Genomic DNA, 25,695 nt, shown 5'->3' on the forward strand with positions numbered 1-25,695 from the left:
ATATTGAGATTTTGGAGGAGAGAGAGACTAGAGAAGTAGAGAGGTGAAAATAAGATTAAGAAAAGTGATTTCTAGGGTTATATATTTTTACTCTTGAAATCTAAGGTTGTAGCTAACCCTACAAGTCTAAAGGCTTAAAATCAATCATATAGGCGGGCGGGTATAACGGGTAGGATAAACGAACGTATATGGACGGATTCGGTCGGACGAACAATATAAGCGGGCGGATTCGGTCGGACCACCGAGTAAGGAACTATGCCCGCTTCCGTCCGCTTAAGCACTTTCGGTCGGGCGGGTACGGACCGATTCGGGCAACGGACGGTCACAGACGCTTCGGACTCGGGCGGTCGTGGGCGGATTCCGGATTTCTGGACCAAAATCCCACCCCTATTAGTTACAACTTACACCTGGTCCTCCTCACGAGCCGAATTACTGAACTACCTTTCGGTTCTATCCGTTTTAGGGTTTTGAAGAACTTTCTTGCACTTTCAGGTTCATCTATTTTTTGCTTCTCACTTATCATTACTTATTTATTCCCCTGAATCCTTTTATATCTCTGTTAATTAGTTCACTTTATCTTTAGTTTCGTTTCAGAAATGTTAGATTAGAATTTTCTGTTTTTGTATGGATTCTGTTCATCTGCGGTGTTATAAGGATAAAGTTGATGAACCGAATTGTGGGTAGGAAACAAAACCCTAAATATAGTGAAGAAAAGCATGATTTGAATGAATGAAACTGATTTAACATTGTAAACAGGATTTTTATGTGGCCCTACTTGACATGAATTTTGTGAAATTGCAGCTTGTTTGAAAATGCTAAACATTAAAAACTCGATATTGAGGTATGTAAGAGTTGCAAACTCCGGGAAGCAATGGTTGTCTATGGAAAATGTAGATGTTGCTAACAGATTTACAAGACCCATGTGTGCATCCGCGAGTAACGACTCCGATAAGCTAATGGATCGAGTGATCGGACTAGTAAAGAAGTTCAATAGGATAGATTCATCCATGGTAACCAATCGATTTATCTTTCTATCGCGAATCTTATTTAATTTCTTTATTGGTTAAACACTTTAACTCTTTTACGTTTCTACCTTTGGTTTTATCAGAATTACTAGGGTGCTTGCAATATAAAAAGATGAATTTAATTAATGATATTTGCTATTCCGCTTTGAACAGGTTACTGAAACATCCGATTTCCAAAAGGATTTGAGTCTTGACAGCTTAGACAGGGTGGAGCTTGTTATGGCTTTCGAGCAAGAATTTTCGGTTGAGATCCCTGAGGAAGTAGCTGATAAGCTTACTTGTTGCGCAGACGTAGCAAAGTACTTAGAGACTGAAGTTGAGCGCAAAAACAAAGAAAATTGAGTCGATTAGATTATTACAACGGTTTATTCGCCAAGAAAACTTTATCTTTGTTTTGATAATTTTCCGTTGTAATTTTGACTGATCCAGTTTCATGTTATACTATTGTGATCAATATTAAAGTATATTGTTAACTGTATCTGTTTTTACATAACTCCAGTCTCCAGATGCGAGAACATTGAACATTCACATACACACACACGCACACACATATATATACACACACACACACACACACATCTGACATAGTTTGTGGGTTCTCTCCTACATATAGCAAACAGGGATGCTGTTTGTATTGACGACATTTGACATGGGTAGGTTTCCATTCTTCTCCTAAACTGAAGCTTCACCTGTTGAGAATTTTCTCTCACTATATCGTCTTTTGAATTTGCAGATTCTCCATGGTTTAGAAGGCTGTTTGAATGTTATAATTCCAGCAGTGTACAGGCGAATGCCATTTCCAAATGACGATAATTTGATTTCTTTTGGTTTTCTTGCAGAATTATGATGACATGGTGAGTTTTTCGGAAGCTTGATAACACTGACTGTACAAACCTTTTCTAAGTTTGGATTTGCATGGAGGTGGGAAGGAAGATCAACGATAAAATCTCCATATTCATCGGTGATTCCTTCAGCTTTAATTTGGTGTTTGCTTCTTTTCATATCAGTTTTACAAATTATAGTCACTTTTGCATCTACAAAATTTAACAATAAATCTTGTATAAGCAATCTATTGAACTAAAAAGGCAAAATCATGACAATTTAGGAATATCAAAGACAATTAGATGATGGTTGGTTGGTTGTTACGTTGGAAATGTTGCAGTTATAATAAGTTTTACGGGAAATTGGCAAAGGTCCTAAATTAGTTTACGAACCTGAGACTGGCCGTGTACCAAGTTGACGAAGAGTTCTTCCATCCCAACAGGCATTGCAAACAACAGTACCACTTACCAAGACAGATGAGAGCTTTTCTTGACCATATCCTGCCATTTGCACCATCTCCATCTCATCTCCCGATAGTTCGAATAATCCATCCTCCATTGCCACAGTCCTTGAAACTTCAACAAACAAGAAGAGTGCCAAAGAAAAAAACATGATGATGGCGGAAGAGTTATTCATTTTCCCTATGTTTTTCTTATACTTGTATGTATAGTTTCGAAGAAGAATGCAGGGATTTGAAGTTTGGTTTTGTTCTTTTATAGCATACAAAGCCTGAAAACCTTACCTAATTTGCATCTTTAACCTTGACTTTTGAGTTCTGAATTTGTAGTTTTCATTCAAGTCTGAGTAGGGGTTTGTTATTCGTTCCGGTCTGACTTGACTGAATTTTGAATCATACGAGTCTGGCAGTGTTTTAGTTAGAACACAATAGACACTGACTATTGAGGTTATTTGAGACAATGGACTCTGAAGGCAAACATATCTGAATCGATCAAGGCAAACATATCTGAATCGATCGGACTTATAGAAAGTTCGCATATAAAAACAATTTGAAATCTAAATCAAGAGTAATTCCGTGACTGACTTATTGTTTTTCTATTTTTTTCTCTTTTAAAGTTGGGAAGGGTTACCTAGCTATGGTTGGTTGCCTACTAAACCTTTCCTTAAAGTTAAACAAGAAAACCTTACACTCTTCATGAATCTTTGAAGCACATAATGTCCTCTATTTTCCAACCTTCCTCCACCTAACAAATCCAAATTTGCAAACTAAACGTTCTGTGACTTTCTTAAAACTGACAAGAAATCTGGTTTGATAATGCCCATAGCTTATTGGCAGATGAATTTGATAATCTACTTTAGACTTTGCCATGTCATAACTTGCAAAAATAAATATAGCCGTTGAATCATTTAGGGTAAATCTTGGCCTTCCTTTTAGAGAGTTTTTAGATGTTACAGTTTCAAAAAATTATAATAACTACCCACTTCTTACGAATTTTCGCAAGATCTATCTCATCTTTCTCTCTCTACAAACAACTTAAAACTTCAAATTTAAAGTTTTGAACAGTTCTCTTTTTTTTATCTTACTAGGTTCCCACCGCGCCCTACGGGCGCGGTAGATCCCTTTTGGCTAACGCCGTTGTGGTTGATTACGTTTCCATTTTACGAGTAAAGTGCTTTCGAGCATTCTCCGACTTTGCGTGTATCGTGGGATCTATGATCACGCCGTTGACATCACATTGGGTCGAGCTTGCCCAAGAAGTGCATGCACAGTGATGCCATTTTCACACCTTTTGGTGTCATGCGTTTACCTGTCATCCGAAATCAGTACGTGATTTCATTCGAAATCAGTACATGATTTCGGATGACAGGTACTCGCGTGACCCCACATTGTGTGAAAATGGCATCACTGTGGATGCAATTCTTGGGCAAGCTCGACCCAATGTGATGTCAACGGCGTGATCATAGATCCCACGATACACGCAAAGTCGGAGAATGCTCGAAAGCACTTTACTCGTAAAATGGAAACGTAATCAACCACAACGGCGTTAGCCAAAAGGGATCTACCGCGCCCGTAGGGCGCGGTGGGAACCTAGTTTTCATGTATTTCACGGTGGAAATGTAGTTTTCAAGTATTTAACCGTAAAAAGAATAAAAGTTTTACCTACCAACCACAACAAAGGGAGAACTAAAGTTATACCTACCAACCACAAAAAAAATGTCACCTCAAAACTTCAACTCTATGGACACAGTAGCAAAATTCAACTAAAACAATCCTCGTAAATGGTCTAAATGATGAAGTTTATGTTTCAAAAACCACCAAAAAGGCAAGAGTTCACGCATTTGTTGAAACAGTCCATGGTATAGTAGTATTTAAGTGGCCCATAATCGAAAATGTATCATTGTTACGCGTACCAGTGATTAAAACTACATAGATATTTAGACTTCTCGGCCAAAATATAAACATGATATCAAGAATACACATAATTTACACAAAATATTTCACCATTAGACTTTACAAACATGAAAGCAAAGATTTTTAAGCAGATTTCAACTAACCACTAATACAAAAGAAACAGAAAAAAAAAAAAAAAAAAACTCAATCGAACGCCTCAAAATCATAAGATAAACCTTACAAACCTGAAAGCAGAGATCTTTCAACAGATCCCAACTATTTGGATACCTTTGGACTCTGTCCATTACCATCACATGCTATTACATCATTTACACACTATTTGGAAAATTTTCACTACTTTAGACAGCATTGAAGAAGACCAACTTGATTTAAAATGGAAGGAACAGGAGAAGAAGTAGACCCCAAAACTTCAAGTATTTCTACTAATACTTTCCTGCCATTCAAAAGACCATCAAAATCAAATCAAATGAGGCGGAGAAGAAGAAGAAAAGTTAACAGGAGAAGAAGAATTTTACTCTAAATCAAAAGATGAAAGTGGAAGGAATAGGGAAGAAGAGGAAGTAGACCACAAAAAAATACCTGCCTGCAATTCAAAAGACCATTAAATAACCATCAAATAACACAAAAGTTGAACTAAAATAATCAAAATAACATTAACCAAGTCAGTCAATTACTGATTTCTTTAAACACCTAGCATTAGCCAAAGAGATAACACTAACAACCACAATATTAACATATGACAATAACCAACTTCAACTCATTTTCACAGTTTATACCGCTACTTGACAGATTTGTGATAATCCAAAACTGAACAAAACAAAGCTTTTCCTAAGAAATAAAGAAAACCATATTCATTACTGTTTTGTGATAACTAAAACGTACGTTGAAGTAAAAAGAATCAAATTTATCAACACACTTCTACATCTAATTAGAATGATACCTACACATCAATAAAAAGCTTGATAAGGAGGAGGGAGACAGAAGATAAGAGAAAATACTATCTACAAACAAAAAGAAGACAATTGAAATACAATGGATGGAAAATGAATTTCAATGCAAAAAGATTTAAATTAACATTCAATGTCCATTATATTGAGGGAAAATTAGAAGACACAGAAGAAACATAGATTCTAAGTTCCTAGCAAAATCGTGTGATTTTGTCCCTTTTGCTCCCTCGGGATAACATCAAAAAAAATTCACTGCTACGTTCCTAGCAAAACCACGAACAACGTCTTCCCTGTTTAACATTAAATCACCAAAGATGTTGAGAATTTACAGTCAAAGAAGTGTGTTGATAAACTAATTTTAGGGAGAGCAAAGATGTTACACATTAAATCACCAAACATTAAATCAGCGAAGATGTTTAACATAGACTTTGAAGAGGCTTTTGAAGAGAACTGACTAATGGTGTGTTTGGATGGCGGAATCATGAATCCACGGATTCATGAGTCCTTGGGATTCATGATTCCACGGATTCATGAATCCAAGCAATATTTTTTGGCTTGTTTGGCAACTAAGAATCCTATGATTTATTATTATTTGAGTATTTTTAAACGTCTTTAGAAAAAATATGATTTTTGAAAAAAACAATGATTTTGAAAAAAAATAATGATTTTGTAGAAGGAAATATTTTTTTGTTGATTTTTAGTTTGAAATTTAGGTTCATTAATCCAAAATCCTAGCAAATCCTAGGGGGTAGGGTGGGATTTTGGTCCAATACAAAATTTGGAATTAGGAATCCTTAGGATTCAAGAGTCCTAGGATTCTTGGTAGCCAAACAGACCAAGGATTCATGATTCCTACCAAATTCCACTTTTGATAGGAATCCTAGTTAGGAATCCTGCAACCAAACACACCATAAGTGTTAAACAGGGATTTCCTAATTAAAACCAATGGGATAAGAGATATAATTGAAGAAAAAAAATAATCAGAAATTTTGATAAACAGACTAAGTGTCCAAAAATGACAATGAAACTCAAAACAGGAAAAGAAGATAGAGACCAAGTTGAAGTAGGGTATCTAATTACTCACACTTAGTGAAGCATTTCTTCAAACACTTTCTGAGCAAAATTCCACAAAACTTCAAGCATTTCTTCAAATACCTCCCTGCAATAACAACCCACACAAAAAAGTAAGTATCCAAGTTGTTAGTTTAGAACAACTTCTGATTAATTTTCTTTAGATTCCAGTTTATGATTTTCAAACAACTTAGTTGTTTCTGAGAGGATAAAAAAAAACTTTGCTACTTACTTTGGGTTATGATCTCAAAGAAAATTGAGTTTCAGACCTGTAGATAATAGAAAGAGATGGGAGAAGAAGAAGTATGTCACAGAACTGCCTTTCCACAATATCAAAATAGAAAATTTAGTTTCAGAAAGGTAGATAACAGAGAGAGACGGAGAAGAAACATATCACAGAACTGGCTTCCTACAATATAGAAATTAGTAACTGAAATCAGATGTGGATGGAGCTAGAGAGAGCAAATTTGGATGGAGGCGTTGATGGATATTGAATCAGATTTAGATGGAGGTGGATGGATAAAAAGCAAAACTGAATTTAAGGAGTTGCCAAAACTGTTGAGAGAAAGTGGAAGTAATAGTCGTGTAGAGGGAGAGAGAGACACGATATTGACTCGGGAAGAAGAGAGAAAAAGTAGGAGGATTTGTTGGGTAAATGACTAATTTAGCCTAGAATAGGGTATCTAATTACTCAAACATTTAAAATGGATAAATTTTGAGATGTTTTCGATCGTCAGATGTAAAATCTACATAAAGAATGGACGGTCAGACTTATCCCCTGGATAACTGACTGAGCTGTTTTAATATAATAGATATCTCTTCAAACAACACAATCAAATCTTCATTGGTGTTCTTCTTGATATTTTTTGTCTTTACTGTATTTTTATTGTTAGAAGATCTCCAAATGACCAAAGCATGTGGTCATAACCTCGCGTAACATATTTATAGAAAAATTTGTGCCCGTAGTTATACCCCGATATATATATTAAGCATAATATGTGCCTCCTGTATAGTTTGTCCACTTGCCTTGCTATATCTTCTTGCTTCTTGGGCGCGAAGTTCCTCTTCTTCTGCTTATCTGGTCTGTAATGTTCCCTGATATTTAGCGTGTGGGTGATAACTGTCGTGCCGGTCATTGGTACCTCATAAGTATCGAAGGCGCGTGGCGGTGCTCTTTCAAGAAATTTGCTCAACTTTGTCTTCTCCTCCTCCGTCAGCGTACTGCCGACGTAAGTGACTTCCGAAGGGGTGTCTCCAATTTGGATTGGTATAGTTATGTCGGCAATCTTGTCAACTTCTGGGATAGGGTTGGATTCTGCTAGCTTTGAGGGTTCTACGATATTCCTTCCCACAGGGTCCTCCTTTGCCAGTTTGAGGGTATCGATTTCCACTCTGATTGAGCTTTTTTGCTTAGGGGACCGACTAGTGTTCCCTCTCGTTAGGTACATCTCGTAGCGACATTGTGATCGTTCCAAAAACAATTTTCGAAAGTGAAGTAGAACGCAATTTCGTTGGAAATCGAGTTGAGATTCGAGTAATTGAATGATAGTGATTTTTGCTGGAGTCATCCTCCTATTGCCAATTTGCTGATGTCAACATTTGTCAATTTTGTATGAGTCAGAAGAGTGAATCCGCAACGTTGGATCCTGCCGTGATTGATGAATCTGCTTCATTGAATCCCACTCCTATTCCTTTGAACTTGGGGGGAAATTTGTAAGGAGATCGGAAACCTCTCTGACGCTAAAGACAGTTAGATTGTCCTTGTAGTTAAAGAATTGAGTATTGAGTGAAGAGTTGGTACCTTGTTTAAGGTGATATGGTTACTTTTTTAGGCTACTCTAGCCGACTATTGTTTAGGCGACCCGATTGAGGCGGTTGGGATCTACCGTGTTAGAACATATTAGGGTTTCACCTTTGAGGTTATCCCATATCTTTGGTATTTAGGAGTTCCTCTGCCTTGATACATATCTTTTCTGGGTTGATAGATCTTTTAAGAGATATTTCCTCCTTGGAAGACTCTTGAAGCCCAAATTGATTTTATACTTAAGATCCTCTCCGACTAGGATCTTTAATTAGATTTAGGATTAAGTCGATAAGCGTTAGACACGCTTCTACCTCCACATATTTTCGGTCCTGCCTACATGGACCTTTCTAGTCTTCTCGTAAATCCCAAGGTATACCTGGTTGTATTTGATTCAGGACATGGCTTAAGGTGCCTAGGACAATCGTACCGACTCCCTAGTTCTGGGCTTGAACAATCAACCTCTTTAAAATTCGACTTCTCTGTTTCGCTGGCTACCCAGACCATAATCCGGAAATAGGGAAAACTTATGAAAAATATTGATTGAGTTGACGCGGATTGACCCACGTGCTTTCGGTCTTTTCTTGACTTATTGACCTCAGTCAACTGATACCATTTTTCAGATCATCGAATAAGAGAGAGAAAGAAAATGTGGTGGTAGCAGAGTGGTAGTGGAGGTAATGGTGACGGTCAAAGGTAGTGATGGCAGTCGAAGGTAGTGGTGGCGGTCGAAGGTAGAAGTGTTGGTGAGGGTCGGCCTCGGAGGTGGTGACGAAGAATTACCCTAATATTGTATTCCTTTAATTCATTGAAGTTAAATCTGACTGACCAAGTCTTGTATAAATTACAATTATATTTGCAACAAAAGAAATTAGAATTATATTCCTTTAGCGGTTGATTTTCATCCCTAAAGTATTAGTAGTTCACAACTACCTTATTAAACAGTTAAAAGTACCTATTCAGCCTCATCTTCTTTAGATATTTTAGTTTCTACAGAGAGAGAGAAAGGTATGCTACGTGGAAACTATAAAAGGGTTACTGAATCAGACATTTGATCGAAAAGGTTTCACTTTTAGTTCGTCAATGGTGTTTTCAAGCCTCTAATTCGAGTCAAAATTAAAAGGGAAAGATTTACATTTCAACAACTCAATTGTTCTTGCTGGTTCTTGATTTCTTCGATTATTCAGATCGATCGATTGATTGATCAAACTTGGGGGCTCGATCGAAAATGGCCGAGGGAGGAGGTGGATTATTCACCTGCTGCAAATGTTTAGAGATAAGTAGAATCAGCACCAATTTCTTTGGTTTTCGTGAAGGAATTATGACAAGTAGAAATCCCCCAACTGTTAAAAAGGTTTCTTTTATCAAAAAGGGTTTCTATATTAGGGGCTCTCTTCCTCCCAATCGTTGCGTTTTTAGGTCAGTATCATCTCTCAACTTCTATCTGATTATGGAATCATTTTTATGATGCATGTAGCTTTTTGTTGAAAATTTCTTTAGATTGGACAATCTTTTCCATTTCTTGAAAGAAGAATTTGAGATTTTTATGATGAATTGTGGGTATCTTTATGAGGTCCTCATTATCAGATTGGGGGAAAGAAAAAGGGATTTGGGGAAGATGAAATTAACTACTACTAGTGTTAATCAGTGTGAACTCAAATTGGAAATATTGTGACTGATAACCATTAGGGTCTTTTAGTTGTTTAGACCTTGAGTAGTCTCATTTTCTTTACTTATTATCTTGAATTCTTGATATGGTATATAAGTTTATTGTTTACTTGGATCAAAATGAGGAAATTAATAATTGCAGCATGCACCAAGAGAAATCCAGGTCCAAACCATTGGAGTCTTTCAAGCAAAAGAGGGTTCCCATCTTTGTGATGTTGCCAGATGATACTTTCATTGTCGATGCGTCAGGAAACCCAAGGATCAGAAAGTATGTAAATTAGTTAAATTATTTTATTGTTTAGTTAAGTTAGGATATTTAAAAGGTCCCCATCAATCATTCATTTTCATTTGAATCATATCCTATTGTGGAACCAAGAAATGAAGTGGTTGTTAGAAAGAAAAAAAACGAATCTTTCAAGAAGTCTAGAAAGGACGAGTTTTTTGGTTAGCTCATTCTTGCAAGGTTGAATTTGCTTCACAGTGACTTTTAATTTCCTTATTATTTTCTCTTATTTGTTTTCCAGAGTCAAAGCCATAACTGCGTCTCTACGGGCTCTAAAGATGGCAGGTGTGCATGGAATTACGGTTGAGGTTTGGTGGGGAATTGTAGAGCGTTCATCGCCTTCTAAATATAACTGGTGTCTTTATGAGGAGATGTTCAAGCTTATATCTGAGTCAGGATTGAAGTTACACGTTGCCTTGTCTTTCCACTCAAGTGTGCCATTGTCATCTAATGCAAAAGGGGGTATTAGTCTCCCATTATGGATTACGGAGGTAAAACATTTTTTTTCTTTTCTTTTTATTGAAATAATCTAACACAACCTGTTCTCATTTATGTACATTTAATGCTGTTTGAGGCTCCCATCACCATCAGCCGGATGGAGACCGGATAGAAAATCAGATAGTTCATTCTAGGAACACCTAGGGGTACAAGGACATCGAGTCGATATTGATTGATAAAGGGGCTGTCATGGGATTTGAATCCACAAAAGCCACCCCTCCAGCCACTGGATTTAGCTGTCTTCCACAGATATATGTTATGAACAGCATGGTGTTGTTATTCTGATGTTTAAGAATTACGTAAGCATTATATCTTTCTTTGGTTCCATTTAGGTGTACTAAGACATAGTCATCTCAACTGGATCTGCTAGTTAGATTGCTCTTTCCAGTAAGAAGAGTGTCTGAACTTGCATATTTCCGTGCTATTGACAGTCAACCCATGCAGTTTTGGAACTGTTGGTTTATTTATTTTTTGTTTACAATGCAAAGAATGCAACTATGATATAGTACGATATCTTATGAGTTTGACTACACTCTTTTAAGATTTGAAAGGCCCATTGATTTATGCCGCTTATATTTTCAGGTTGGTCGCCTGAATAGGAATATTTACTATCGAGACCAAAATGGGTTTTCAAATGATGATTATCTTACATTAGGTGTAGACGAAGTTCCTCTCTTTTTTGGTCGTACTGCCCTTCAATGCTATGAAGACTTTATGTTGAGTTTCATGAACACGTTTGACCCCCTTATGGGGAGGGTGATCGAAGAAATAAGCATTGGTCTTGGTCCTTCTGGAGAGCTGAGGTACTCCTTCAAATCAAACTTCTATTTACACACCTTGAAACTTGTTTCGATCATCTTATAGAGTCTAGTCGCAGGTACCCTGCTCATCCTTCAAATGATGGAAGGTGGAGATTCCCGGGAATTGGTGAATTTCAATGTTACGATAAGTACATGTAAGTCCAGTCCCTATCTTTTACGTTTGGAGAATCACGTTGCCATTTTAATTTTTGACAATCTCACTTTTTTTAGGTTGGAGGACCTGGAAATGGCTGCATGGCAGGAGGGAAAGCCGGAGTGGGGATGCAAAGGCCCACAGAATGCGGGCAGTTACAACAGTCTTCCATCTGGGATTCCTTTCTTTGAAGATGGAGGGGAAAGCTTCCTTTCTGATTATGGTCGCTTCTTTCTTGTATGTACTTTTTTGAAATTACTCTGCTTGATCTTTGACAAATTAGCCTTCTGGACACTTACAAGTAAAGATATATATCCAGACACGATCATATTTCAAACCCTTTTTTGAGAACCCGGTTCCTGCTGTTGAACTAAATATAGATATGTTTTATAATTGTTCTCGTTAAGCATGCTATCAAAACTTTACTGTAATGGGATAATTATACGTATGTATATACGTAAGTTTTTATAGAATGAAAATTTGCACTTCGGCATTGTATAATGACAAGTTATATTAATTAGTGGAATTATTTTCACAATAACTCGAAACTGGATCCTTAACCATTCTTTGGTAGGAAATATCCACTCTATGAACTTTTTCCTTGTTAAATATATTGAATGGAAAGATTATGGAAAAAGGAATGAAGGAAAAGGAGATGAGTGAGTTGACCAAATCTCAAGTGATTAATTTTATAAATATGTTTACGTAGATACTGTAAATTTGGAGATTGGAATATTTGTGCCGAAGTGTCTTTGGATCAAGTTGTTTAAATAAAAAAGTGACAGATGATATCTCTCTTTCCAGGAGTGGTACAGTGGGAGACTTCTGCGTCATGCAGATGTAATACTGGCTAAGGCTGCAAACATGTTGAAGAAATACCAGGATACTGGATCGGAATCAGTTTTATTAGTTGCTAAAATTGCAGTAATATACTGGTGGTACAAGACAGATTCACATCCTGCCGAACTTACAGCAGGTTACTACAACACTTCTATGAGAGATGGGTATGAGCCTCTGGCTTCGGTGTTATCCCGCCATCGAGCTGCTTTACATATCTCGTGAGCTTTCTTTCTTGAAAATTTTATTTTGTATTTTCTTAAATATTAAGCTGATTACATGAAAGACACTTATCTAACTATCCTTGCATCAGTGACACAATGCCCCATTAAGATAAATTAGGTTAAATATGTATATCCTTGGAGTGAATCAGTGATCCCAGACTCCCAGTCATGTTAAAGTATCACATGAGAACTGTTAGTCTAGGAACCATTTCCAAAAGAGTTATTAGTCTAGGAATTCCACGTGAGTATCAGGTTCATCATATGGCTATAAATTTTACTGGAATTTGCGTCTCTATACACACTGAGTTTGAAATTTTGCATGAAGGTGCCTAGAGATGTTTGACGGTGAAACGTCACCTACCTACTTTTGCAGCCCCGAGTCCTTAATCAGACAGGTAAGGAAACCATTTCATGAAGTTACAACTCAATTCTTCGTTTCAATTTGGGTATTGACTTGGTTCTATTATTTTTTGGACTCCAAAGGTTCCTTTAAGTGGGTCATTCCCAAATAGCTGCAAATGTTATTTCTGCTGAATCCCTTTGTATTTGCCTGATTCTATCGCGATCTTGATTGAAATTCAGATATGGAAGGTGTCAAAGAAACGTATAATAGAGGTGACAGGTCGGAACTCTACTCAAAGATTGGATAAGGTATTACTTGTAATGGCTTCAATTATCATTTCAACTATAAAATTTAAAATTGTATTCTTGATGAGGTACTCAGAGAGAAAGTAAGTCTGATAGTTTTTTGAACGATAGAAAAAAGTTCAATTGCTCATCATGCCTTCGACCAACTCCAGTTGTTATTTTTTTTTCTCTACTGGTATTTCGTATTGCAGGAAGGACTAGCACAAATGTTTGCAAACTGTTACCATCCATATGGAGAAGCTATAAAGTCATTTACTTACTTTCAGATGAATGAGAGGGTCTTCAGGGTTGAGAACTGGAACAATTTCACGCGCTTTGTGAGAAGTATGAACGCGGAACTGTAAAGCTCATATAAGCCTGTTCATTTTTTTTTTCGGTGTTGGAATATTCCCAAGAACAATGGGTGATTTTTCTGTCCCTTGCATTTTTACAAAGGGTACAAACAGAAGTTGATGTAATTGATAGAAAGAGAAAGAGAGCTATATACTTTTGTATTCATTTTGGAACCTTGGCAAATCTGAAAGGAAATAGGAAGATTCAACATGATTGATTGGGTTCCCCTTCACTCTAATTATGCTATCAGTTCCATACAGGAGAATTCTACAGGCGACCCTGGAATGGGTATAGGCACCTTTAATCCATATGCACCCCCAAAAATGGGATATTTTAGATAGACTGACAAGCTCACATTCACTTGACCAACGTCAATTTGTTTTGACCAAAGTCAATTTGGTTTGACCATAATCAAGTTTCATTCACACTCACCACTTGGGCAATAAGTCAACTCTCGAATTTGTTGCGAAGGACCACAGCTTGCACACCAGATGTGTGGATGTGAAATCTCAAAATCAAACGGTCCTGTCACAATATTCTATAAGCTATGTGCTCCTTATAGTTAATGAGAAGCGTCCGGTCTATAGGTCCTCTAGAAAAAGGACCCGAATGCCTTAAGCAGTGTCTTTGCCGGCATTTGAAGATGAAGATTGGCCAACTTTCATTCGCCGATGGGTTTTGTCTTTGTCTCTTCGGTTTCCTTTCTCCTTCTTCTCTCACCCCCTGGTGGAGCACTGCTTGTCATGACTCAAATTGAACAAAGTAACTAATTCAACAATTATTACGAAAAGTTAGATCAAGATCATGCAAGACTTATGGGAGATTTTATTAAACAATTATTTGATCAATTATTGAAGACTTATGGGAATATTTCATAAAAATTAGATCAAACAACCTCTGTTCTTGTGTTTAGCTGAGCCATTGCTGATGCTAAATCTACATTAGAAAAGATAGTTGATTCAAAGTTGATTTGAACATGCTTGAATTCGTGGGAGTGAAATGTTGAATTGGAGATAACGAGTGTTAGGAGGTTGCTGAAGTATCCCCTTTCAGTAGCGCCAAACTGATGATGTCGAAAATTGGTTTTCTCGATTATCGTCTTGATGATAAAGATTAATGGTCAGATGACAAATTCTTCTCAAACTCTTGATGAAATTCAAGTGGGATGGAGCCTGCATAAAACAAGGAAGACGCTCTTATGTTCAAGTCATTGAGGTATTTTTTGCAGTTTAAAGAAAGAATTCAACATCTGAGTTTAGAAGATGACATTTGATCTTTTTCTAAGTGTTAGAACTAAAAGTCGCGGAAGCTATCGAACCTATCCTAGAAATTGATCCGATTATGAAGATTAATCGAAAAGCTAAGTCAAAATCAAATATGCGAACAGAATTTAACGAGGTTCGGCTTTAAAGCCTACGTCCTCGGGCGAACAAGAAATCTTTATTGAAGGATAGATGAAGACGACTCACACAACCCGCAAGTTCGTCCCAAGATGGTACCGTATAGAAATTAACCTTCTATACTAAATCTTCGACGACCGAGAAATTTAACACCGCTCAAAACTATGAACAAAAAATCTCTCTCTCTAGCTCTCTCTCTAGCTCTCTCTAAAGAAGAGTTGTGTTTGTTGTTGATGTGTTGGTGTGAATTACAAGCACTCAAACCCCCTATTTATATATGGTATCCACCGTCATAACAAGCCCAATAATAGAAACTTAGTTTCTAAATATTAGTGCCAATTACAAATTGGAACCGCCTATAGCCATGCTTCCAATTGATTTAGAAACTGCCTCTTCAATCCACCGACATGCCTACCATTTGAATTTTGAGCAACTTCCAATTTTGGATTCTCCCACCGACTATCACAATTCTCCACCTCGTACACAATTTGATATACTTCAAATTTTGGACGAACACCAGGATACTCCTTGTAAGATGTATCTGCTTCTTGTAACTTCATCCGACTGCACCATATGACCATGGTTGCCTACGTACCCTTTTACAGGATCAAGCCTACCGTAGTTCTACCAACCCTTCACATAAAGATTATCTTGTCGCCATTACGTCCTTTCGGGCAACTTAACACGAGCCGATTTGTAGCAATTCAGGCAATGCTGAAACTTGCTACATGTCACCACTTTAGTCAACATGTCCGCGGGATTCTCATCTGTGTGTACCTTCATGAGAGAAACATCACCTTCCTCTATGACATCTCGTACAAAGTGATACCTGACATCGATATGCTTAGTACGAGCATGATGGACCTGATTCTTCGCCAAGTGGATCGCACTTTGACTATCACACCATACATCCACGCACTCCTGCTTAATCCCTAGATCATCCAGAAGACCCCACAACCACAATGCTTCCTTCACTCCCTCGGCCATAGCCATATACTCGGCCTCCGTAGTAGATAACGCAACTGTAGATTGTAACATCGATCGCCAACTAACTGGAGCACCATGTACCTTAAATACATAACCAGTAGTAGATCGTCTTCTATCTAGATCGCCAGCATAATCCGAGTCAACATAACCGCTTACCTGACATGTGTCTCCACCAAAGCACAAACCCGTATCAACGGTACCCTTTAAGTACCTCAAGACCCACTTCACAGCTTCCCAATGTGTCTTCCCTGGGTTTGCCATAAACCTGCTAACCACACTGACCGCCTGTGAAATATCTGGACGAGTACACACCATAGCGTACATCAAACTGCCAACTGCACTAGCATACGGTACACGATCCATATGATCCTTCTCCACCGTAGTAGTGGGAGATTGTTTTCCTGAGAGCCTGAAGTGTGGTGCCAAAGGTGTTGACACCGCCTTCGCATTCTGCATCCCGAACCGAGAAACTACTCGTTCGATGTAACCTTTCTGATTCAAGTACAGTTTCTTACTTGACCGCTCTCTCTTAATCTCCATTCCCAGTATCTTCTTTGCAGCGCCCATGTCTTTCATCTCAAACTCTTGACTGAGTTGAGATTTCAACTTATCTATCTCCACCATGCTTCGAGAAGCAATAAGCATGTCATCCACATACAAAAGGAGATAAATAAAGTCACCTTCGCGAAGCTTTTTGATGTATACACAACAATCATAGTCACTTCTGCGAAAACCATGCTTTAGCATGAAAAAATCAAATCGTTTGTACCATTGGCGAGGGGATTGTTTCAATCCGTAAAGAGACTTCCTCAAACGACATACTTGATTTTCTTTACCCTCAACCTTGTATCCCTCAGGTTGAGCCATATAAATTTCTTCTTCCAAATCTCCGTGCAAGAAGGCGGTTTTAACATCGAGTTGTTCCAGCTCAAGATCACTATGAGCAACAATACTCAATAGCACCCGAATAGAAGTATGTTTCACGACTGGTGAGAAAATCTCATTGTAGTCGACCCCTTCTTTCTGTGCATAACCCTTGGCCACTAGTCTTGCCTTATACCTTGTACCCTTGATTTCGGAAGAATCCTCTTTCTTCTTGTACACCCATTTACAACCAATAACAGACTTACCTTCGGGCAATGGGACAACCTCCCATGTCTTGTTCTTGTGAAGAGACTCCATCTCTTCTTGCATAGCAACCAACCAACTCTCTCTATCCTCCGCGGTAATAGCTTGTTTGAAGGTGACCGGCTCGTCGTCTTCCACCGAGAGTGCATATTCAACAAGATTTGCCTGCCCATAATGCGTAAGAGGTTTGTCTGACCCTAACCTCTGTACCGGCTTATATAACCGTTTCGGCCTAGTGTGTACCGAAACATCCTGCTGTTGTTGTTGTAAAACTTGTGTACCTTCCCCTTGAACCTCCTCATGACCGGGTTCATCAATTTTCTCATCCTGAGTATTATCCTGATGCTCCACCTGATCATGATTCCTAGAAACCCGTTGGTCTTCGGCTTCTACTTCCACTACTTGAGCTTTAGTAGACCCAACATCACCACAACTAGGCACCGTAGCTTTCGCCATAGCTACAATAGATGACTCATCAAACACCACATCTCTGCTGATTACAAACTTCTTGTCTTCCGTACACCATAGTCGATAACCCTTGACTCCTGTAGCATATCCTAAGAAAATTGCCTTCTTTGCTCTATTGTCAAGTTTGTTACCTTTAACATGGTAATAGGCCGTACAACCGAAAACCTTAAGTCTCCCGTAATCTGCATGTTCACCTGACCACACCTCGTAAGGTATGCCGCCATCTAAAGAAGAATGTGGAGACCTGTTCACAATATAACAAGCTGTAGCAACAGATTCTGCCCACCATTCTACGCCTAGTCCCGAATTGGAGCGCATACATCTAGCCTTCTCAAGTAGTGTACGGTTCAATCTCTCTGCGACTCCATTCTGCTGAGGTGTGTTTACTACTGTCCAGTGCCTCACAATGCCTTCCTGATTACAAAACTCCTTGAATGCCCCATCCGTGTACTCGGTCCCATTATCCGACCTTAACGTCTTCAGCTTTCGACCAGTTTTGTTCTCAACCATTGCTTTCCACACCAGGAATGTGTTGAATACCTCATTCTTATGCTTCAGAAAATAAAGCCAGACAAATCTCGAATGATCATCAACGAATGTAACAAAAATACCTGGAACCACCCTTGGAAGGTAACTTTGCCGGTCCCCAGACATCGGTGTGTACGTAGTCTAATACCTCTTTGCTCCTGTGCTTGCTTGTAGAGAACGTCACCCTGTGTGCCTTCCCGAACACACAATGCTCACAAAACTCCATGCAAGGCTTCTTCATGTCCTTCAACAAGCCTTTCCCGCACATCAAAGATAGACCCTTTTCTGACATATGCCCAAGGCGCATATGCCAAAGCCTCGTACTAGCCGTTGGATCCCTTCCACTGATTCCTACTGTTACATCTCCCGTAATTGTTGTCCCCAAAAGTTTGTATAAATTACCGTAACGAGTACCTCTCATTACCACCAAAGAACCCTTAACGACTCTTATGGAGCCATTCTCTATAATTATCTTACAGCCGTTCCGCTCCAACACACCAAGGGAAATTAGATTTTTCCGCAAATCGGGTATGTGTCTTACGTCCGTCAATGTTCTCACCACTCCATCGTGCATCTTGATCCGTATTGTTCCGAGTCCCACAGTTTTACATATACTATCATCACCCAGTATAACTGTACCACCATCTATACTCCTATAGGTAGTAAACATCTCCCTATTTGGGCACATATGGTGTGACGCCCCTGAATCAAGCATCCACTTATCGAAGATCTTCTCAGACACCTCTGTCACCGAGAAACATTCGTCCGCCTCTTCTGACACATATCCCGCCTCTTGCATCTCTTGTTTCTCCTTGTAGCCTTCGTTCTTTTGCTTCAACTTTCTCTTTGGACAAGCCGCTTTAAAGTGGCCAAGCTCACCACAACTAAAGCACGTTTTCTTGAAAGAGCCTCTAGATTTGGATCTAGATTTCCCGCCCTTTCCCTTTCCCCTTTCATTACTCCTCCCCCTTGTTACAAACAACCCTTGTGCTTGTTCCTTGTCTACTCCACCCGACGCCATACTGCTAGTAGCAACCTTACGAAGGTCATCCGCTAATAGCGAATTTCTCGTCTCTTCCATGCTTAGACTATCACCAACAAGCATCAAAGTTTGAACAAGGTTCTCATAGGATTTAGGTAATGAAAGTAACAATATGAGGGCTTGGTCCTCATCCTCAACCTTAACATCAATATCCTTCAAATCTGAGATAATCCTGTCAAACCTATTCACATATTCCTGAATAGAAGAACCCTCTTCCATTCTACATGTGAATAATTTGGATTTTAAGTAGACCCGATTCGTTAAAGTTTTCGTCATGAAACTGCTTTCTAGCTTTAACCACACACCCGCCGCCGTTGTTTCTCCGTCTACTAGGAACGCCACGTCCCTCTCAAGACACAACATAATGGTAGCCCGTGCTTCGAGATCTAACTCCTCCCAATCCTCATCTGACATATCTCCTGGTTTCTTTCCCGTCAACGTCTTGTGTAATTTCTGCGAGATTAACAGATTCTTCATCTGCATCCGCCAATAAGAAAAATCGTTTTTCCCATTGAACTTCTCTATCTCATATTTCCCTGCTTTGACCGTACCACTTCTCGATCCCATCTTCTCTTCGTTCAATCTCAACAAGGCTCTGGTACCAATTGTTAGAACTAAAAGTCGCGGAAGCTATCGAACCTATCCTAGAAATTGATCCGATTATGAAGATTAATCGAAAAGCTAAGTCAAAATCAAATATGCGAACAGAATTTAACGAGGTTCGGCTTTAAAGCCTACGTCCTCGGGCGAACAAGAAATCTTTATTGAAGGATAGATGAAGACGACTCACACAACCCGCAAGTTCGTCCCAAGATGGTACCGTATAGAAATTAACCTTCTATACTAAATCTTCGACGACCGAGAAATTTAACACCGCTCAAAACTATGAACAAAAAATCTCTCTCTCTAGCTCTCTCTAAAGAAGAGTTGTGTTTGTTGTTGATGTGTTGGTGTGAATTACAAGCACTCAAACCCCCTATTTATATATGGTATCCACCGTCATAACAAGCCCAATAATAGAAACTTAGTTTCTAAATATTAGTGCCAATTACAAATTGGAACCGCCTATAGCCATGCTTCCAATTGATTTAGAAACTGCCTCTTCAATCCACCGACATGCCTACCATTTGAATTTTGAGCAACTTCCAATTTTGGATTCTCCCACCGACTATCACACTAAGGCAAACTTTATATGCTTATATTGGTTTGGACGATCGTGGCAGAGAACGATTATATGATCGCTTGGAGAATAATATTGATTATTGTGTATCTTTTGACGCTGAAATTGACGTATAACGGTCCGTGTATGAAAAGTGGATCATTGGCTCTCTCTGACCTTCCACATCGTAATGTTACGGTCAAGCTAATCTGAGGTTTGAGAGACCGAGTTCACTCTAGTTAATCTCTCTCTGACCTTACATTGATCAGCGAACTTCAAACTAAACTGTAACCAAACCGTTCTGAATAAAAGTTCTAAATCTTCATCTTCTTTTTGTTTTCTTCATTTTTTTCTTCGTCGATTTGTTTTCACATTCTCCACTCGATCCACCTATAATTTTTCTTATCTTAAAATCTTTTAACCTTCTCTATCCATGGAAAAAGTGAAAATTGTTTAGTCTTCCCCGTCAATCTGCTCTTCTTTGTTTAAATTTATAAGTTCTTATGTTTAAATATAATATATTCGTCGTCAACATAGGTGGTTGAATGGTTTGGAGGTACATATTATTTGGACAAATTGGCCTGGCCAAACTACTATTTGAAATGTATCATTTTAGCCCAACTCATAATATTTATGATATTATATTAGTAGATATTGGACTCGCATTTCACAATACAAATATTTTCGATTTGGTCAATTGTTGGTAATAGTTACTTGTAATGACTATCGTAGTCAATTGATAAAAAAATAGGGTTTTGGTATAGGAAGAGCACTTTTTAGCAAAGGCAGTGCATTAGATAGGGAGAGCACTCTTTTTAGAATAGGGAGGGCTAAACATTTTTTTTAAATATTTCAAATTTATACTTTGGTCCCTCCCATCAAACTATTTTGGACCAAAAGAGAGAGAAGAAAGTATCCTCCTGTTCGACTAAAAACCTTCGAGAGAGAAGAGAGAATCTTGTTCGACCTAAAACCTTCGATCAAATCAAAGAGAGAGAAGAGAGATAAACATCCTGAAAAGGGAAAAAACCCTAAATCTGTTTGATTCTATAAAAAAGAGAGATATAGAGAAAGAAACCTAAACCCTAGAGACTAACACAATACTCATCTCTATAGAGAGTTTGTAAATCTTGTTATTGCTTGATTTCTCCATAGATTTTTAGGGTTTTACACTAACTAAAGTAACTTTTGAAGATTTCAAGTATCAATATTGCAATGAAGAATATAAACAAGGTTGTAACTCGAAAAATGTATAAGTGACATTTACATAAAAGAAATTTCGCTTAGCCTAAATAAAAATTCATGAATAACAACTGAAAATTTTAAAAAAAATTCGGCCAGAGCGGTTGAAAAAACAGACTAATTTCAGCCATCTCAGCCGAAATTTATTACAATTTTCAGCGGAACCGACCGAAATTTGTTATCTTTTTCAATCGACTCAACCGAAATTTGTCGTCTTTTTCAGCCATTATGACCGAAATTTGTTGTCCTTTTCAGCTGACCCTACCGAAATTTGTTGTCTTTTTCAGTCGATCCAACCGAAAATTCTTTACGAAAAAAACGACCTAAAACCCTAAAACGTTTGTTCAACCATAGAGGAAGACCAGAAAATGATATTTCTTTACCTAAGACATATTATCTTAATTATAAATGTCTTTGTTTAAGTCGATAACTTCGTTTAAGTCGATGCCCTTGTTTAAGTCGATGGTTTCGTTTAAGTCGATGTCTACGTTTAAGTCGATGGAATCTTCTTTCTTGATGTAGGTTGCCTCCTTCATTAACGGTGATTCCTCATTCATGAGATCTTGAGGCATCGTTAAAAGCTCGAAACTAAGACTATAGTTATGATAAATTTTGCAAGTTTTTTAATAGAAATGGTGATGTTGATAGTAGTGACGATATTAGAGTTTTGGTCGTTTACGTGAGAGAAACTACAAGTGAATAAAATATTAGATTTATTATTAATTTTTATCTAAGTCCTTCTATTTTGGCACTATTTATTAAGTGATCCTTATAACGCCCTCCTTAAACTAATTTGGTAAAGGAAGAGCAAATACATAAATTGACATTTCTAACGCACTGCCTTTACTAAATAGTGCTCTTCCTATACCAAAAACCAAAAAATAGTATACTTTGAACTCGAGCAAATTAGCGGAACTACCCTTTTTCCCTAGTTCTTTTAACAATCATGGGCCAACCACCAGACTACACCTGAGGGTTGGATTGGACTTTTTGACATTTTTTTATTTGGCAACGTAACTTGAGAGTTCAGCCTTCTCCTGCTCCATTCTATTGGACGCCGTTGTTTTCTATCCAGGCTCCTTGTTTTCTGTTCCTTCCCAAATATTATGCTCAATCTCCACGTAAAGACACCCCTTTTTCCTCCTTAATTACCCTATTGACCCTCCATTTTCCACTTATTTTAACTACATTTTTACTCAATAGTCTCACCTCCCTATTTCACCACCCACTCCGATTTTTACATATGTATATGCTGGTCACCAAGAAAAAAAATAACACAAATAAGGGCTGATGGTAATAAATTCCGAAGTGGACTGCCCCATTTAGTGCATCTCTAATGCGATATTCACGAAAATCTCTGAAAATGTAGACGTCAAGTATGAAAAGTTGATTTCTAAATTGTTTTGTTTGTATTGATCATTTAGAAATACTTTGTTAGAAAAACTTTTTCACTGCAACACTCAAGAAAAATTCTAAAATTTGTATAATTGTATTCTGTCTATGTAAAAGATTTGCTTCACCTACACTTAGAGATCTTCAAGAGGACATTCTCATATTATTTTAAAATTTCAAAGTGCATTTTACATTAGAAATAGTTTTTAAAGAAAAATTATAAAAAAGAAATTTATGTTGCACTCTAAATTTCAAAGTTACCTTAGAGATGCTCTGAGCTCAAACTACAAATAAAGTTTTCAAGTTTTTTCATCATTTTTGAAAAACACAGTGGCTGTCTCGTAATTTCTTGGAAATATTTGATTATTTTTATAACAACCAGCTCAAATCTCAACATAAACACACACTTATGCTCACTTATTACTATGCAACGTTACTCCACCCTCTTCCTACTCAGACCTCCCATACACACACACTCTACTCTCTCTCTCTCTCTCTCTCTACTCTCTTAGAACGATGATAATGCAACCCTTCATCAGAACCCTAACTTGGGCTTCATTTCTCTCACTCTCTCTCTTACTCTTCCCATCCACCACAACCTATGCTCACAATATCACAAAAATCTTAGCAAAATTTCCAGACTTCTCAACATTCAATCATTACTTAACCGTCACAAACCTTGCCCCTGAAATTAATCGTCGGGAAACCATAACCGTCTGTGTAGTTAACAATGCTGGAATGGCAGACCTCCTCTCTAAACACCTCTCAATCATCTCAATTAAAAACGTTCTTTCTCTTCACATTCTTCTTGATTACTTCGGTGCAAAAAAACTTCACCAGATCACAAACGGTAACGCTTTAGCCGCAACCGTATTCCAAGCCACCGGTTCCGCTTCTGGCTCATCGGGGTTCGTCAATATTACAGATCATAAAGGAGGTAAAGTTAGTTTTGGTGTAGTTGATAGTGACGTAAATCTCGAGGCGTATTTCGTCAAGTCTATCAAAGAATTACCTTACATTATTTCTGTTATTCAGATTAGTAAGATCTTACCATCACCTGAAGCTGAAGAAGCTCTTACTCCAGATCCTTCTCAAATTGATCTAACGGCTACTATGACAGAAAAAGGTTGTAAAGTTTTCGCGGATTTGTTGACTGAATCAGGAGCATTGACTACTTATCAAGATAACGTTGATAGCGGGTTAACCGTTTTTTGTCCACTTGATGAGATGATGAAAAAATTCATGAAGAAATATAAGAATTTAACGGCGGATGGAAAAACGTCTTTACTTTCTTATCATGGAGTTCCTGTTTATGAGTCAATGGAAATGTTGAGATTAAATAACGGATTAATGAACACTTTAGCTACTGATGGTTCTAAAAAAGAGTATGGTTTTATTGTTCAAAATGACGGTGAAAGTGTTACGTTACAGACGAAGATTGTAACGGCTAAAATAACGGGGACATTGATTGATAAACAACCGTTAGCTATTTACACGATAAATAAAGTTTTAATGCCGAAAGAATTGTTTAAGGAATCACTTGAACCGACACCAGCGCCAGCACCGGAACCGAAGGAAGTTGCTAATTCACCTAGTAAAGGAGGTAAGGCTTCTTCGGCACCGGAACCGTTTTCGCCGGACGGTGAACCGGCGGAGGATGATGATGTTGCTGATAATAATGGAGGTTATAGATCTAACGGTAGAGGATTGATTTTATTGCTTTTTTGTGTGTCGGTAGCTGCCACGTTGTAGGGTTTTGATTTTTTTTTACTTTTTGTGTTTGATTTTCCACGTGGATAAGAAAGTTTTTTTCTTTTGGCTTTTCTCACGTTGAATAAGGAGGTGTTTGTTTTCAGTTTGCTTTTCTTTACATAACGCTTTTTTTTTAACACGTGGAGAAAGGAAGGATTTGTTCTTTTCTTTTCCACGTGGAATAGGAATAAATAAGGGTTTTTTTTGTGTGTTTGAGCTTTCTGTGTCTGAGTTATTTGTGACAAAAATTAAAATGGAAAAGAAGAAGTTTGTTTGGGAGGGTATGGCGGATGATTTAAGAATTTAGTGCAAAATTTCAGTCCATGTAGAAAACATTTTACATGTGAAACAATAATAAAAAATAATTTAGTGGTGATTCGAGTTTAACTTACAAAATTGTTATATAATTGACCAAATATTTTTCCGTGTCTAATTTGTACGTACTTTATTTCATCAATGTTCTAGCTTGAAATTATTAATTTTTTTTAAGACATGGACTAGGATAATTATTTGATTTAAACCTTTACAGACCAACTTAAGAGGCCTAAAAATCATACTAACTAATTTTATAGAAATTGATTTCAATAAATCCTGGATGGGAGATTCTAAAAGGCCTCCCCGTTTTTGTTAAAAGACCTCCCCATGATTTCGTTGACTTGGTAAAAACCCTTTGACTTGGCTTGGTTAAAGGGCCCCCTCTTTGAATGGGTGAAAAAACCCCCTTTAAAGGTGTATTTCACCCACATTTTCTCTCCTCCATCTAATTTTCTCTCTCTGCCACATCATCATCTTCTCCGGTAGGTCGCCGGCCGGCCAAACTTCCGGCCGGCGACCTTCAAATTTTTTTTTTTTCTTCTCTCTCTCTCTCCAAAAAAAAAAATTTCCTTTTTTTTTTTAACTCTCTCTCTCTCTCTATAGATCTAGAGAGAGAGAGAGTGCAACCATTGAAGGTCTGCGAACAGACCTTCAATGGATCTGTTCGTAGACCTCCAAAGGGTCTGCGAACAGACCCTTTGAAGGTCTGTTCGCAGACCTCTAATGGGTCTGCGAGCAGATCCATTGGATCTGCTCTCTCTCTAGATCTCTAGAGAGAGAGAGAGTTAAAAAAAAAAAAA

General features: G+C 37.9%; 4 protein-coding genes and 1 long non-coding RNA gene across 8 annotated transcripts; 3 read left to right on the plus strand and 2 right to left on the minus strand.

Moving 5' to 3' along the window:
• The first annotated feature begins 401 nt into the window (after positions 1 to 401).
• Positions 402 to 1,503, plus strand: MTACP3 (mitochondrial acyl carrier protein 3). 2 transcript variants are annotated; one of them, XM_086638325.1, is made up of 3 exons: positions 402 to 492; positions 802 to 1,010; positions 1,179 to 1,503. In XM_086638325.1, exons 2-3 carry the CDS (start codon positions 813 to 815, stop codon positions 1,365 to 1,367), a joined length of 387 nt encoding a protein of 128 aa, XP_086494451.1. In that variant the 5' UTR covers positions 402 to 492; positions 802 to 812; the 3' UTR covers positions 1,368 to 1,503. The 2 variants fall into 2 exon arrangements, with proteins under 2 accessions (XP_086494451.1, XP_086494450.1); XM_086638324.1 differs by having other exon boundaries at positions 475 to 680.
• LOC147542341 (Pollen Ole e 1 allergen and extensin family protein) lies at positions 1,470 to 2,891 on the minus strand. The gene is made up of 2 exons (XM_086638323.1): positions 2,240 to 2,891; positions 1,470 to 2,059 (listed from the first exon to the last, which is right to left on the minus strand). The coding sequence occupies exons 1-2, from the start codon at positions 2,481 to 2,483 to the stop codon at positions 1,698 to 1,700; spliced, it is 606 nt and encodes a 201-aa protein (XP_086494449.1). The 5' UTR covers positions 2,484 to 2,891; the 3' UTR covers positions 1,470 to 1,697.
• Positions 2,892 to 4,387: 1,496 nt separating this feature from the next.
• LOC147542342 (uncharacterized) lies at positions 4,388 to 6,847 on the minus strand. Its single transcript, XR_015223886.1, has 3 exons — positions 6,469 to 6,847; positions 6,250 to 6,324; positions 4,388 to 4,801 (listed from the first exon to the last, which is right to left on the minus strand). It is a non-coding gene; the product is annotated as an uncharacterized LOC147542342 (long non-coding RNA).
• A 1,897-nt stretch (positions 6,848 to 8,744) lies between these two features.
• Positions 8,745 to 13,692, plus strand: BAM4 (beta-amylase 4). Of its 3 annotated transcripts, none has more exons than XM_086638327.1 (10): positions 8,745 to 9,456; positions 9,869 to 9,973; positions 10,230 to 10,479; positions 11,069 to 11,289; positions 11,364 to 11,441; positions 11,518 to 11,677; positions 12,245 to 12,498; positions 12,827 to 12,896; positions 13,084 to 13,152; positions 13,341 to 13,692. In XM_086638327.1, the coding sequence occupies exons 1-10, from the start codon at positions 9,266 to 9,268 to the stop codon at positions 13,491 to 13,493; spliced, it is 1,551 nt and encodes a 516-aa protein (XP_086494453.1). In that variant the 5' UTR covers positions 8,745 to 9,265; the 3' UTR covers positions 13,494 to 13,692. The 3 variants fall into 3 exon arrangements, with proteins under 3 accessions (XP_086494453.1, XP_086494452.1, XP_086494454.1); XM_086638326.1 differs by having other exon boundaries at positions 8,896 to 9,456; positions 9,848 to 9,973; XM_086638328.1 differs by having other exon boundaries at positions 9,005 to 9,686; positions 9,727 to 9,973.
• Positions 13,693 to 23,248: 9,556 nt separating this feature from the next.
• Positions 23,249 to 24,976, plus strand: FLA1 (FASCICLIN-like arabinogalactan 1). The gene has a single exon (XM_086634790.1). The coding sequence runs from the start codon at positions 23,345 to 23,347 to the stop codon at positions 24,578 to 24,580; it is 1,236 nt and encodes a 411-aa protein (XP_086490916.1). The 5' UTR covers positions 23,249 to 23,344; the 3' UTR covers positions 24,581 to 24,976.
• The last annotated feature ends 719 nt before the right edge of the window (positions 24,977 to 25,695 follow it).

Source organism: Eschscholzia californica, unplaced genomic scaffold (assembly GCF_041429995.1).
Source record: "Eschscholzia californica isolate CP2 unplaced genomic scaffold, dmEscCali1.0.p SCAF_4, whole genome shotgun sequence".
In the NCBI taxonomy this organism is placed as follows: Eukaryota; Viridiplantae; Streptophyta; class Magnoliopsida; order Ranunculales; family Papaveraceae; genus Eschscholzia; species Eschscholzia californica.

What these genes read in the sequence shown, in the direction of transcription:
- MTACP3 (XM_086638324.1), top strand. An exon ending in ATAGGATAGATTCATCCATG is followed by an intron (nt 1,011 to 1,178) that starts GTAACCAATCGA and finishes CGCTTTGAACAG; the next exon opens with GTTACTGAAACATCCGATTT.
- LOC147542341 (XM_086638323.1), bottom strand. Translation starts at nt 2,483, where the DNA reads ATGAATAACTCTTCCGCCATCATCATGTTTTTTTCTTTGGCACTCTTC. An exon ending in TGGTACACGGCCAGTCTCAG is followed by an intron (nt 2,060 to 2,239) that starts GTTCGTAAACTA and finishes TAAATTTTGTAG; the next exon opens with ATGCAAAAGTGACTATAATT.
- BAM4 (XM_086638326.1), top strand. Translation starts at nt 9,266, where the DNA reads ATGGCCGAGGGAGGAGGTGGATTATTCACCTGCTGCAAATGTTTAGAG. An exon ending in ATTATGGTCGCTTCTTTCTT is followed by an intron (nt 11,678 to 12,244) that starts GTATGTACTTTT and finishes CTCTCTTTCCAG; the next exon opens with GAGTGGTACAGTGGGAGACT. An exon ending in CGAGCTGCTTTACATATCTC is followed by an intron (nt 12,499 to 12,826) that starts GTGAGCTTTCTT and finishes TTTTGCATGAAG; the next exon opens with GTGCCTAGAGATGTTTGACG.
- FLA1 (XM_086634790.1), top strand. Translation starts at nt 23,345, where the DNA reads ATGATAATGCAACCCTTCATCAGAACCCTAACTTGGGCTTCATTTCTC.